This window comes from Artemia sp. Qi Xiang Cuo, chromosome 6, assembly GCF_049724085.1.
Source record: "Artemia sp. Qi Xiang Cuo chromosome 6, ASM4972408v1, whole genome shotgun sequence".
Lineage (NCBI taxonomy): Eukaryota > Metazoa > Arthropoda > Branchiopoda > Anostraca > Artemiidae > Artemia > Artemia sp. Qi Xiang Cuo.
This window is the reverse complement of record NC_142799.1, coordinates 78,926,934-78,941,756: the sequence shown is the minus strand read 5'-3', so window position 1 is coordinate 78,941,756 and position 14,823 is coordinate 78,926,934. Positions and strand designations below refer to the sequence as shown.

Sequence of the window (14,823 nt, the reverse complement as noted above, 5' to 3'; positions counted from 1 at the left end):
ATCTTAGGGGTGTCCAGGCTGTTATACGTGAAAAGTATCCGAAGGCTCTTTACGTCCATTGTAGTGCGCACAGTCTCAACTTGGTCATCTCTTCTGTATGCTCTATTCTGGCGTTTAAGCATTTCTTCAGTGTCTTGTCACAAGTCTGTAGTTTTTACCATACTTCCCCACTCAGGACACATAATTTAAAAGAGAAGATCAATGAAATACTACCGGATTCGAGGAAACATACTTTAATCGGACTCCACAAAACAAGATGGGTGGAGCGCCACGATTCAGTCGTGCGTTTTCTTGAGCTGTACCACCCAATCCTGTGATTCCTGGAAGCTCTTGAAGAGAACGGAAATGCAGAAACTTCTGCAAAAGTGGCGCAGTTGCTGGACACGATGAACCAGTCATAATTTGTTGTGTGTCTCCATGTGGTGAAAGAGATTTTCTACCTTACGCTTCCTTTGTGCAAGACTCTTCAGTCAGTTCACTTTGATTTGACAGCTTCATCCAGGCATAAGGAAACTGTCCTTTCAAAAACAAATGAAATGCAAGGAAATGCTGCTACTGCTTTCACGTCTATTTTCGACGAAACTAAGCGTTTTGCCAGTGACTTAGGACTGGAGATGACTCGTGCAAGGACGAGAGGAGTATGCATGCAGACGATCCAGACCTTCTCAACCACTATAGAACCTCACTCTTTATTCCTTTCCTGGACCACTTCACTTCCGAGCTGAAACAACGATTTGTGCTTCACCAGAAACTGCTGTCAAATCACAGCGTCCTTTCTCCTGCCAAAATTGCCTCTGTCGACCTGAAGGCATTAAACCTGGAGTCATTGGTTGAATTTTATGGCGATATTCTTCCGGAGCCAGACTGACTGAAGCAAGAAATTGAGTTATGGCGCATCAAGTGGGAGAATGTTCGGGTATCAGAGAGGCCTACTTGTGCTGTGTCTTCGCTTCAGGCATGCGACGCCACCTTTTTTCCAAATGTTTTTCTTCTTCTGGCTGTTCTTGCGACGTTACCTGTTAGCACTGCTACCCCGGAAAGAAGTTTCTCAACGCTCAGAAGGCACAAAACCTGGCTGAGAAATTCAACAGGAGAAGAACGATTGAGTGGCTTATCCCTCCTTGCAGTCCATAGGGACGTTGACATCTGCCCAGACAAGGTCATCGACATTTTTGCAGGGAAGAAAAATCGTCGCCTGGATATAGATATTCGCCCTTACTTTTAGCTAAAAAAAAATAAAATAAAAAATATACTATTTGGCTTCTTTTTGCGTTCTGTTTTTGCTGTCTCAAAAAAAAAATTAGCTTGTAGTATTTAACTGTATGTAAATACTTGTCTTGTTTTTGCGTTTCTAAAAAAAAAAAAAAAAAAAAAAAAAAAAAAACCAAAAAAACTTAAAGATACGAAAGTATGCCTAGTGGACGCGTCCTCGTTCGCAAGGGGCGGACTAACGGTCTCGAGCTATCGTAATGTTGCTCGAGGATGTTAGACAAAGTCCCCGGGAAAAAATCGGATAACCCCCCCCCCCCCCGGAACAAACATCCTGGATACGGCCCTGGCAGGCAGGGCTTCCACTATCCCCGAGTTTTTAGGATTTCCCCGAAAATCTATGTGTCACCCAGTGTTACCAACACCTCAAAATAAAATGTACCACAAATTGCATGAAAAATGTACCAAAGACAAAAAAAATTGTACCATATCCCTAAATTTTTTCCGCGTGTTCGTCATCGTCCGTGACGTATAGTACTATCTATGAAAATTTTGCATAAGACATTTTCATTCAGTTTCTCTCTCCATTCCTTTGTTTTTCTTTCTCTTCTAATGCAGTACATTACTCCTGACCGTACTTGGAAAAAATTGTTCAGAGTAACATATATTACTACAGAAACATTTTACTATAGGCCAATACAAGTCTTTGATCTTCGGTCATTTATGACCATATATAGCAACGCCCTGAATAATGACTCCAAATGACGATTTTAATACAAATAAGGGGCTAAATCATATTTTAACCTTGTATTCTTACAGAATATTGCCCAAGAGCAGTTGCTGAGACCTGATTTTCCATTTAATAGTTTGCATACAAATCCCCCTTTTCCCTTTTATGAAGGTCTCGATAGAAGTTTTATGCAATTCTGAAAAAAAGATAACTTTTACTGCTTTCAAAGTTTGGTAACTACAATTTTTTTTGGCGTATTATAAAGTGACAACTGTTTCTTAACACGTTCTCTTCTCAATAGCCCCAATATATATATATATATATATATATATATATATATATATATATATATATATATATATATATATATATATATATATATATATATATATATATATATATATATATATATATATATATATATATATATATATATATATATATATATATATATATATATATATATATATATATATATATATATACAATCTTTAGTGTATAATGTTCTTGTGGGAGGGGTATCATTGGAAATTTTTAGTTCATGCTGGCGGACATGCTTTAAGCTTATATTGTGTAAATGATAGAAGCTGAAATACATATTGTTTTTTGGGTTGACATCCTCTGTGTTAAAGTTGCGTAAGTTTTGTTTGGGATGGGTCCGTTCTGTATATGACACAGCGTATTTTTTTTTTAGTTTAAATGAAGTTTCTCATTTAAGTTTATGCCTGTGTATATTTCTTTAACAATTTTTTTATTCAGCTTCTGGCGCGGCTTATGCATTTAAAAGACAGAAAAATGGATTATGTGTTATTTGCTATTTTGGTGAAGGAACCTCCAGTGAAGGAGATGCACATGCTGCGCTAAACTTCGCAGCAACACTTGAATGCCCCGTAATATTCTTCTGGTAAGTCACGGCGAGAATTTAATTTGGAGTTGACCTTGGGCGAGGTGACTAATTTGGTGCTCTCTCTCTCTCTCCCTCTCTCTCTCTCTCTCTCTCTCTCTCTCTCTCTCTCTCTCTCTCTCTCTCTCTCTCTCTCTCTCTCTCTCTCTCTCTCTCTCTCTCTCTCTCTCTCTCTCTCTCTCTCTCTCTCTCTCTCTCTCTCTCTCTCTCTCTCTCTCTCTCTCTCTCTCTCTCTCTCTCTCTCTCTCTCTCTCTCTCTCTCTCTCTCTCTCTCTCTCTCTCTCTCTCTCTCTCTCTCTCTCTCTCTCTCTCTCTCTCTCTCTCTCTCTATCTCTCTTTCTCTCTCTAACTCTCTCTCTTCCTCTTTCTCTCTTCTATCTCAGGAAACCTCATTTTGGTATATAAACAGGCACTTCAGCATTTGGATACATTTATAAAGCTGCAATGTGAGGAAGAGCGCCCAAAAAATACATATATATTTTTTTCCTTTATGTTTTTACTTTTTTTACTTTATGTTCAATGTCATCAATTATGTTTAATTTAAAAAAAAGAGAACACCCATTGAGTTGTTTAGAGAGCAAGAAACAGCACAATTTAGTTTTATTTTTAAGTAGCGATGATTGGGATCTAATCTTTATTTGTAGGAAAACACAGTGTAAGCTGCCAAGTGTGTGGATTCCTTTCGTGACATTGAGGTACCTTGAAATCAAATAAATGTCTTTATTTCTTTCTTATTGTACATATCTACACTGAAATAATAGTTAAAAACATTTCTTTGAACCATGAGACAGGCTATAGACTAACGAACCTCCGCCGCTCCCCATCCAAAAAAAAAATCAGGAAAACTACTTGGATGCACGTCATAATTACTCTGTGTTAGGGCCGGTGGCACCAAGTGTCCACCGTAGAGAACAGAGTAAGGCGGCAAAATTCCCAGAAGGTGAATGCAAGGGCCAAAAGCCCGAGGTTCTGACCTTAGTGGTCGAAGGGAGGTGGCAAAAAGCAGGAGGAGGTCGTTTATGAGGGCCAAAGGTGAGAATGTCAACTGTAGCAAGCGGAGAGGAGACAGAAAACTGGAGAAGTTGGCTTAATGCTGAAAAATTAGCTGACGTGGTCAGCTCTTTGCTAGCATAAATATATATTTAAATTAAAATGACGTCAAAATCTCTAAGTCTAAAATTTGGAACCTAACTTTTTACGCTTTTTTTCATCAGCATTACAGCTCAAGTAGCCTAATTACATAATTTATCTTCCACAGTAGAAATAATGGATACGCTATATCAACACCATCGCGAGAGCAATACAAAGGTGATGGAGTAGCAGGGCGAGGACCGGCCTATGGCATCCATACAATCCGAGTGGATGGCAACGACGTGTTTGCTGTTTACAATGCCACAAAAGCTGCCAGAGATATCTGTGTCAGTGAGAATAAACCAGTTTTACTTGAAGCTATGACTTACAGGTACAATATGCTTGTCCTAACTAAACTTTAAGCTTTAGGATTAACACTCCTTCAGATTGTATTTAGTAGGCGCGTGCTATTAGTAGTATCTGAGATAAGCAGAAAGTAGATGATGGTTAACAGTATAGCCTACATATCAGAAATATACACTGCTATCTATTCAATTTAAGAATTTAAATAAGTTCACTGATGACGTTAAAAATGTGGTCTACTTTTTCTGCTTTTCTCCGGGTGACCTGTGCTGCAATGAGTTGTTAGTGAGTGCAGTGTGCTACAATGAGTGAGTGCAATGAGTTGTTAGTGAGCGCAATGTGCTGCAATAGATCTGAATATCATTATTTTCTAAGCTTGTTAATTTGGGAATTTATAATAACTTGGCGTTACTTGCGGACAACAGAAGTACCTACAGGAGGCACATCAATGAACTGGTTAAAGAAGAGGCCCCAAAACGACCTCCAAGGACGGATGGGACATAAGTCAGTAAGTCAATAACTTGGCGTTTCCTCTTTTTTCCTCGACATTTGCGATGATGTGGCTTCTCTGTAGGAGGGATACTCCTTTGTTTATAAAAGAAAAGTTTGATGACCTGTGCTGCATGTAGTTGTTAGTGAGTGCAATGAGTGATTGCAGTGAGTTGTTAGTGAGTGCAATGTGCTGCAATAGGAGGGATACTCCTATTTCTATCTGTAGGAGGGATACTCCTTACTTTATAAAAGAAAAATTTTGATGACCTGTGCTGCAAGTAGTTGTTAGTGAGTGCAATGAGTGATTGCAGCGAGTTGTTATTGAGTGCAATGTGCTGCAATAGGAAGGATACTCATATTTCTATCTGTAGGAGGGATACTCCTTACTTTATAAAAGAGAAATTGTGATGACCTGTGCTGCAATTAGTTGTTAGTGAGTGCAATGAGTGATTGCAATGAGTTGTTAGTGAGTACAATGTGCCGCAATGAGTGAGTGAAATGTGCTGCAATGAGTGTGTTGCAATATGTCTGAATATCATTATTTTCTAAGCTTTTTAATTTGGGAATTTATAATAACTTGGCGTTTCCTCTTTTTTTCCTCGACATTTGCAATGATGTGGCTTCTCTGTAGGAGGGATATTCCTTACTTATAAAAGAGAAATTTTGATGACCTGTGCTGTAATTAGTTGTTAGTGAGTGCAATGAGTGATTTCAGTGAGTTGTTAGTGAGTGCAATGTGCTGCAATGAGTGTGCTGCAATAGAAGGGGTACTCCTATTGCTATCTGTAGGAGGAATACTCCTTACTTTATAAAAGAGAAATTTTGATGACCTGTGCTGCAATTAGTTGTTAGTGAGTGGAATGAGTTGTTAGTGAGTGCAATGAGCTGCAATAGGAGGGACACTCCTATTGCTATCTGTAGGAGGGATACTCCTTACTTTATAAAAGAGAAATTTTGTTCAACATGATAAAGTAGTGATGTCTGTCGAATCACATATGTCGATGACGGATTTTTTCTTAATTAGACTTGTCCATCATTGTACTTCAGATGACGGTAGTGTGTATGTTTCAGTTGATGAAATTCGTTTTTGGGATGAAAGATAAATTCACCGATGCCATTAAAAAATATGGTCTAAGAATAATACTAACATCTACCTAAATGGACAACCTACTCCAAGTGTCAATCATTGGCTCACATATTTGTACAATGAATTATATGAGTGGTTTTTGGTACAATAATTATTAACGCATATCGGACATAATAAAAATGTGAAAATGGTAATATAAGATGTCAAACTGTCACCGTCTTTAGTTATTTATTAAAAAAAACATTTTCCAAAGAAAATATTCAAAGACAAGTAAAGAGCGACGTTAAAACTTAAAGCTGGCGGATATAAGGTCATGTGATCAGTGAAACTTAAAACGAACAAAAAATTACTCAGAATAAACAAGTGAAACATAAAGTGAACCGAAATTAAAATGAATAATCCTATTGAACTAACTGATATTGCTAAAGACGAATCGACTGACCCTAAGCATAGAGAAATTACGGTTTCATCAATAGCTGCAATCTAGTAAAGGGCGAAGTACAGCCTATAGTAATCAAAAGTTAAAGCAAACATACTCATAAATAAATTTTCAAATTTGAAAGAATCGCCATTCGACACTGATTCGGGAATGATAACTATTATCCGTGTTAAACTTAAAATTAAAAGTAATGACGAAATAATATAATTTCGGAAAAAAGAGCTTGAAAGTTCAAAACCGGTGGCAGCTCTAAATAGAAAGTATATCATTTGAACCACCATACCCCTTAACCTGAGGTTTTCAACCCCATCCCCACCCATTTTAAAACTCAAGAAAATAATATTCTAGCTAGTGTCTCCTTTGTTACGCGCTAGCTCTCGCAAACTAGTATAGAGCAATATCTTCAAAAAAAAATTCCACAGACCACACTGCCTTTCTTTGACGAAACGAGTAAGCGTTTCAATAGGGATAAGTCCCTATTGAAACTCTTATTCGTTTAGCTTCAAAAAATGATTCGCTACCGTATTTACTATCCTTGATGTTTTACTAAAATAAGAAAACTGATGATAGGGAATGCAATAATTATAGAGACAATGGCTTGATTTTGATAGAAAAAAAATTGCCTCGTGTTAGTGATGGCTGTTAGGCTAAGAGATGCTATGATTAAGATTTAACTGAAGAAAAGTGGGTTTAAGGAAAGCGAATGTTTTCACCAAAATATCTTGCTTAGCTTAATATTTGAGGAACGTCTGAATGACGAAAACTCTCTAGTCTTGAATTATATAGGTTATTACTTATTATTTTGGGTTATTTATAGATTATGACATTTATAGATGCTTTAGTCAAGATCCTGTCCTAATTTTTCTTTTTTTATTGAATACCTTAAAGTGATATATTAAAATATTATGTATTCATAATTAATTAATAATTAATATAAATTAGTATTAAAATTAATATGTAATATTTTTATTTATCCTAAATTTATTTTACCAACTGAGCACCTTACAGTGATGTATTTGAATATTATGTATTATTTATTATTAAAATTCATATTTATTAAAATAATATGTGTTAAAATAATACTGCTGTGGTCAAGATAGGAAGTGAAATTAGTAGATAGTCTGGTGTATTTTTTTAAACATATTTTTTTAAAGTCAAATTGAACAGCAGTTTCTCTTATTCACGTTTATACGGACTATTCCGATGGAATTTTGTCATAAGGAGTGCAGCAAGGACTAAGGGAGGACATGGTGTTAAATGGTAGGTATAACTTAAGGGTTTTAATCCATAAATAGATAAAACGAAGTATTTAAGGAAAAATTGGGGTTTCATGCGAGGGAGTAATTAGTGAAGCTTTGGACGGATTCGGCTGTTAGAGGAGTGTGTACATCTTTTTTGGCCTCAAGTGGCTATGAGCTGTTATTAGCACTTGTATTGAAACCTAGACAAAAATGATAGGCATGTGAGTTTAATTTCTCTAGGTTTTGGGAGTTCAGAGTCCGAGATTAGAATTGAAAATCGATGTTAAGAAAAGGAAGTTGGGTAAAAATAGGTAAAGTAATTTGAAGAGGTGATGTAGGTACCAAAAATATTGACCAGTTAGATAGCTTCACCTGTCTAGGAAGCATTATTGACAAAGAAGGTGAATGTGATAAAAGATGGTTAATGATGGTGAATGTTAAAAAGTTAATGATGGCGAATGATAAAAGAGGGTGAATGTGATGAATGTGAAGATGGTTAGGTCACGTTTTTAGGATGAAGAAGTATAACTTGCGAAAAATCGTTGTTTTGGGCAACACAGCTAATCCCAAGTGAAAACTAAAATTTTCTTCAATTGAATGGGAGAAGATAACAAGAAAGATGTGAAGGAAGTGGTAACTTCATGAGGGGATCTAAAGAGTGAAGCTCTGAATATAGTTGGGTGGAGGAGCAGCGTGCGCCGCTATTTTTCTCCTGGTGGCTTAATGCTGCAATGAGTTGTTAGTGGTAACAATGGATCTGAATACCATTATTATCTAAGTTTCTTTGTTATTATGGGAATTTATAATATCCTAGCTCATTAGTGTTTCCTCTTTTCTTTTCAACTTTTAATACAATATAGCTCCCCCTCTGTGAGGGGAGATATTCCTTATTTTATAAAAAGAGAATTCTGGCTCCGCATGATTAAGTAATTATGTCTGCGGAATCCCATATCTGGATGATTATTTTATTTTGTATTTATTTTTTTTTGCATTAGACTTGGTCATCATAGTACTTCAGATGATAGCACTGCGTACCGTTCTGTTGACGAAGTTCGTTATTGGGATGAAAGAGACCATCCTATTGCCAGACTGAAGTACTATTTGGTGTCAAAAGGCTGGTGGGACGATGCAAAAGAGAAAGCGTGGAAGGAGCAGAATAAAAAAGAGGTATGTGTCTTAATTTGTATATGTATCACTATTCTGGTGACTAGTGCCATCGGATGGGGAGAGACTATCCCCCACTCAAAACTGTCAAAATATGCTAGTTATATTCTAAATTTCTATACCTTACTTGCTTAACAAAGCTTACTTGCTATAAGAGGTTTTTCAGATTCTTAACCAAGCTTCATTTCAAACAAAATATTTGTAGAAAGCCATTTTTTCTTTGAATGTCACAAAATCATTATTAAAGTAAGGATGAAACGGAAAGACTTGTGCTTTTTTTTTTTTTTTTTTTTTTTTTTTTTTTTTTTTTTTTTTTGGCAGTCATATATATCGGTCTTTCCGAAGCAAGCTTTATATTTATAAAAACGTTCAGAAATTAAATAAAAAAAAAAACAAGTTCTTTTAACTGAAAGTAAGGAGCGACATTAAAACTTAAAACGAACAGAAATTATTCCGTATATGAAAAGGACTGTCCCCTCCTCAACGCCTCGCTCTTTACGCTAAAGTTAGACTTTTTCTCACAACTCTATTTTTTTTAATAATAAAAAACTTTAGTGTAAAGAGCGAGGCGTTGAGGAGGACACAAAGAAGCCACGAAACTCATCTGCGTGTTCCCCCGATAGCGTATATACTGTTACTTTCTGTTTCAAACTTGATGTCTTGAACGCATTAATTGTTTTCTGATCGCGATCAATCCCTTCCCATATCCAGGGGGAATACCAGTTTTGATGATTCTCTTTACTTTCAGTTGAAAAACTTGTTTTTTTTTTAATTTAATTTGTGATTGTTTTTGGCACCCCCTTCACAGCAATGTCCCTTCCCCCATCAAAACCTCCTCCATGGAAAGATCCTCCCACATAAGCCCCGACCCCCCCCCCCCCCCGTTACCAGAAAAAATTCCCCCTGAAAACGTCTGTATACTTCCCTATAACCAATACTATATGTAAACATTGAGTAAAGTTCATAATTTTCAGCCCTCCCCCCGGGGACTTCGGGGGATTAAGTCATCCTAAAAGACAGAGTTTTCATATTTTTGACCATGTTGAACAAAGTGGCTACCTCAAAATTTTGATCGGGTGACTTTGGGAAACAAAGGAGCGTAGGAGGGGGCGTAGTTGCCCTCCATTTTTTTGGTCACTTAAAAAGGGCACTAGAACTTTTAATTTTCGTTTGAATGAGCCCTCCCGCGATATTCTAGGACCACTGGTTCGATACGATCACCCCTGGGAAAAAAAAAATAAATAAACACGCATCCTTGATCTTTCTTCTGGCAAAAATTACAAAATTCCGTAGTTCTACAGATAAGAGTTTGAAACCTCTGCAGTAGAGCTTTCTTGTACGGCGAGCCTGATGGTGTGATTTTCATTAAGCTTCTATAGATTTTATGGGGTGTTTCCCCCTTTTTTTGAAAATCATGCAAATTTTCTCAGGCGCGTAACTTTTGATGGGCTAGACTAAACTTGATGAAACTTATATATTTTACATCACCATTAAAATCTGATTCTTTTGATGTATCTATTAGTATCAAAATTCCGTTTTTTAGAGTTTCGGTTACTATTGAGCCGGGTCGCTCCTTACTTACAGTTCGTTACCACGAACTGTTTGATGAGTAAGATTACTAAGATGAATTGAAATCGAGAATTTGAATTTTTAACTGCTCATTGCGTGACAGATCGTCGAATGCAAATTGTCCTCCATGGCAAATTCGGAGCAGGAACATAGATTGTAACAAAGATGTTATTAAACCAAGGCTTGGAGGAAGGGGTATCGCGACACATTTTTTTGTCTCGTACATGCTTACCGATATTTCTTTGGCAAGCTTATATTCAGGAGTGAAGTAGCTATCGGCTGTTTCTACTTGTCAGTATGTCTAACTTTCCAGAGCAATGAATTGAAACGTCGTTGGCCCTCGAGAGTAGGGTCTTTTGTTGGGTCTTAGCACATATACGAGTTTAAATTATTTTATCATTGAGTCTAGTGGCACTTCACTAAGCAATTGATGATACTACAAACCTTGATATTCCAAAGAAAAACTGAAGTTGGTGGTTTTGGGTGCTTTCTCAGTTCAACTGTTCACCTTAATCGGTTAATTTCATGATTAATTTACAGGCTTTCTTGAATAATGGTCTTAAGGTTATATATGCATTTAGCTTTGTACAAAAAATTACCCCCTTCGCACCCTGTTGAATAAGAACCGCGCCTTCCTGTCCGCATTGTACAAGTCGTTTTCGCGAAGCTCATTTTTCTTTTTCTATTGCTTGTACAATACAGTTATGAGTTGTTATTTTTTCAAAGTTGTATTTGTTTACCTCCCCCTAAAACATTTAGGGAGCACATTGTGTTTTGTATCAACTGATATGCTCGCTTCTAGAGTTCAACTTCTCCCAAGTTAGAGGAAGTTTGAGGCTTGGTCCATTTTGGAAATTAGAGGGATATTCTTCTTCTCAAGGTTAGCTTCGGCTCAGTTATACCTACCACAACGGGTGGATCAAAGACAGATCAGTCTTGGTTTATTTTCTGAATCTTTATAGTTAAAAAACAACGTTTTGCAGGTTCTGCAAGCATTTGCACGTGCTGAGAAGAAGCTAAAACCGAATTGGACAGAACTATTTAAAGATGTTTATCACGAGATGCCGCAGCACCTTAGGTGAGTACTATGCACGAAATTACCAGAAAATAGTTCAAGGCTCAGAAAATGTGAAACCTTTGGGAAAGCGTGGTTCTCCAAAAAGAACTATTTTCGCCGTAAGCGACTTTTGTAGGGGGTTTTGTTTTATCTGTATATCTGTTCATGTTTATACCGTTTTCTTGCTTCTAATGTTAACGTTTAATATTTTTGTTGACCTGCAGACTTTTTTACGGCGATTTTTTTTTTGTAAATTACAGTGTTTTCTCTCTTTTTTTTTATTGACCTTTATTATTTTCTTTCTGTCAAGGCTTTCTTCTTCTTTTTTTGCAATTTTTGTTCTGTATTACATTATTGTTTTCTTCAAGACCAATTTCGACATTGCGAGAGGTATGCTCGCGAGAGGTATTTTCGGATTAAAATCTTGCCCCGTATGTTCAACGGATCAAAAATGGGGTAAAATTCCGAAATAATTATTGGAAATGCGGTCACATTTTTTCATTTTGAAGCAAATGTCTGAGGAATTTGGCTAAATAAAATTTAGTTCTTCAAAAAAAAAGACTGCTCAACAAAACTATATCCATTCACAGCATCACTTTCAATGAAATTAGAACAAAAATAGTTGAAAGATTGAAAGATAGTTGAAATAGTTGATAGTTGATAGTTGAAAAGTTGAGATAGTTGAAATAGTTGAAAGATCATTTCAATTTTTTCTTGGAGAAGTTAGTGAGAATCAAAGGGATCGACTCAATGAGTCGATCCCTTTGATCCTTACCGAAATTATGCCAGGATTTTCTATTTTGAAGGAAACATTTTGGAAATTTAGTCATTTATAGATTGCTCAATTCCATTTAGAAAATTTTAGCTAGAATAAAATGGAGTTATAATCTTTTTTTCTTTTTTTCGAAGCAAAACCTAAATCCTTTCACACCAAGAATTTCGAATGGAGCCCAGTTAAAATTAGACTTCTTTTTATTTCCTTTTTTTGAGCTAGTGAGAGTCAAAGATACAACCAAGGAAATCTAGAGACTCAGTAAATTCCTTTAATTACCCAAATTTTAACTAAGTTTTCATTGTGAAGTGAATATTTTAGGTAAATATCCATTTATCACTTGCTCAATCCTATTAGAACATTTTAGCTGGAATAAAAAGGATTTTAATTCATCAAAAACTATGTTGCCTTGTCCCTCTCTTTTCTCAAGCAAATTTGACATCCATTCACATCAAGGAATGAGTTTGGAGTTGTTTTACTACGGAAATTTTTATGATTTAGAAGAGCAGGTTGCTAAAAATTTTCCTACCGAGAATTTAAAACACGAAATATGCCAAACGAAAATTGATTTCATGTGACAAGATTAACTGAAAATTGTAAGGAAGAACACGAAGTCTCAATTTTGAGCTGTTGGGATAAATAAATTCAATTGGGAAATTCAAAAGACGCTTCTTCTAAAAATAAAAAATAGCCTTCCTTAGAATTTGTAATTTGGCTTATTTTGGGAGAGGTTTCTCTGACCTGAACTCAGGAACACTCGAGTTCCGGAATTCAGGTAAAAAATATAGGTAAAGTTACGTGAATTAACTTAAACCGACTTAAATTTTGTTTCGTTTGTAATGTTTTTTGGTTTTTTTTTTGCTTACATTTGTAGGTGAACGAATTTTGTTGATGCGAAGCAAACAAAAATTTATTAGTCTCCGCTTTTGTAAGTTACCCATACTCTTTGCGCGGCCTATGTTGCTCCAAAATGTGCTGCAAGTCTGTGCTGCAAATTCAAATACATAGAAAGTGTAAACTGATGGCCCAAACATTTTGCCATTTTGGTGAATTAATTATTTAATTTTTAAGCAAAGACCTTGCAAACGCAGAAATTCCTTACGAGTGCTTAAGTACTTCACTGCTGATAAAAACTAAGGTTGAGGATATTCGAACAATTTTACAACTTCCATCTGCCGCTTTTCACTTCGTGCATCAGACCTGTCATGAAATATGCATGTCCTCGCTTTGCCGGTCACTTCACTCCACTCCACCAAAAAGCCACATCACTCCACTCCAACATATTCAAAATAGAGAAGTGCGTGCAACAACCTCTGGCAACACGAAAACTAACACGAAACCCCACAGCTGATCCAGGGACGTTTTGATGTGGCATTAATGTCGATTTTCTAGAAGTACTTGTATAATCCTCCATCAGAGGAGCTATCGAAGCTTGTTCCTGATAGACCAAAGCTCTTGCGATCAACTCGCAGAAGTACAGCATGTCAGGACCACCTTGAGCAGGGTACTCCCCGTCAAAAATATCTGAAAACGAGTTTCGCCTGGCGATCGGTTGCCACATGGAATAGATTGCCGGCAGAGGTAATCCCGGAAAATCCTTCCCTAAACGCGTTCAAGAAAGGTATAACAAATATCTCAGTGTTGGAAAAAGAGGTACTTACCAGGACTATCGGTAAATCATCATCTGTGATAGAGCCGTGAATCCTATAATAAAAGAAAAACTCTGTGACAACTCCATTGTAACGAATGAATATGAAGCGATTAGATAATCCCCCTTCTCTTAAGAGTGAAGCTTATTGCCAAGCTGTTTGCCTTACATCAGGCTTACCTTGGGGTTTACGGGTTCCCCGTTTCTTCACATTTTTACATTATGAGAATTAAGAATAAATCCTACTTCTACGTTCTATCAATCAAATGTTTTGTATAATTTGTAATTGCCAATTAGCTGAAACATAGCATATATTAAATACGTAACCTAACCTAGGTACCTTTTCCTCCTAAACCCTAAAAAACTAAAGTTTTAAAATTTTAGATGTTATGACGGATTTTGTAGACGAAACGACCTTAGTGCTCCTGACGGTTAGATGTTATGACGCCTTCCCGATTCGATGTCAGTCAGGCTCATAATTGCTGAGAATAAATACTTCTACGTTCTATAAATCAAATGTTTTATATAATTTGTAATTGCCAATTAGCTGTTTTTTAAGCCAGGTCGATGATTCGATGTCGGTCAGGCTAATAATGGCTGAGAATAAGTGAGTGGCAGTGATTAGTAGAGTGGCTAAATTTAAGTTTATTATTTATGTTCTTTTTTTAGGGAGCAAATGAAGCAGATGCAGGAGCATGTTAAGAAATATGAAGAGCATTACCAGGTCAAGTCATTTGTCAAATGAATTAAAAATTAATTATTGTATGATACAATGTTGTTGATAGCATTTGTTCTTATTTTTAGCTATTAAATTATCTTGTAATTAATATTTACAGATGAGTAGTTTATCAGAGATAAATCAGGGGCTTAATGAAAAGACCTGGGAAAATGCCAGGACTTTTTCTTGTCAACAAAAAAACAGACGATTAGGATTGAGCTTCAATGCTGCTAGGAAATTAGTGGCTTCTATAAGGAAATATATTTATTTGTAAGGATATTTGTGGCTATAGTTAGCCGCAAGGATAGTGTGACTATTTAGGATTTTTTTTCTGGGGGGGGGGGTTGAGGCACATCCCC

At 36.3% G+C, this 14,823-nt stretch overlaps 1 protein-coding gene across 1 annotated transcript in view; it reads left to right on the top strand.

Annotated features, from left to right (window-relative positions):
- The window catches only part of LOC148951634 (2-oxoisovalerate dehydrogenase subunit alpha, mitochondrial-like), a 55,883-nt gene extending 41,310 nt beyond the window's left edge, over positions 1–14,573 (top strand). Inside the window, exons 5-9 of the mRNA XM_089090397.1 lie at positions 2,699–2,843; positions 4,102–4,305; positions 8,532–8,703; positions 11,253–11,347; positions 14,416–14,573. Of these exons, the coding sequence (XP_088946523.1) occupies positions 2,699–2,843; positions 4,102–4,305; positions 8,532–8,703; positions 11,253–11,347; positions 14,416–14,491 (692 nt within the window). The 3' untranslated portion in view covers positions 14,492–14,573. The remainder of the gene's footprint in view (positions 1–2,698; positions 2,844–4,101; positions 4,306–8,531; positions 8,704–11,252; positions 11,348–14,415) is intronic.
- Positions 14,574–14,823: the final 250 nt, after the last annotated feature.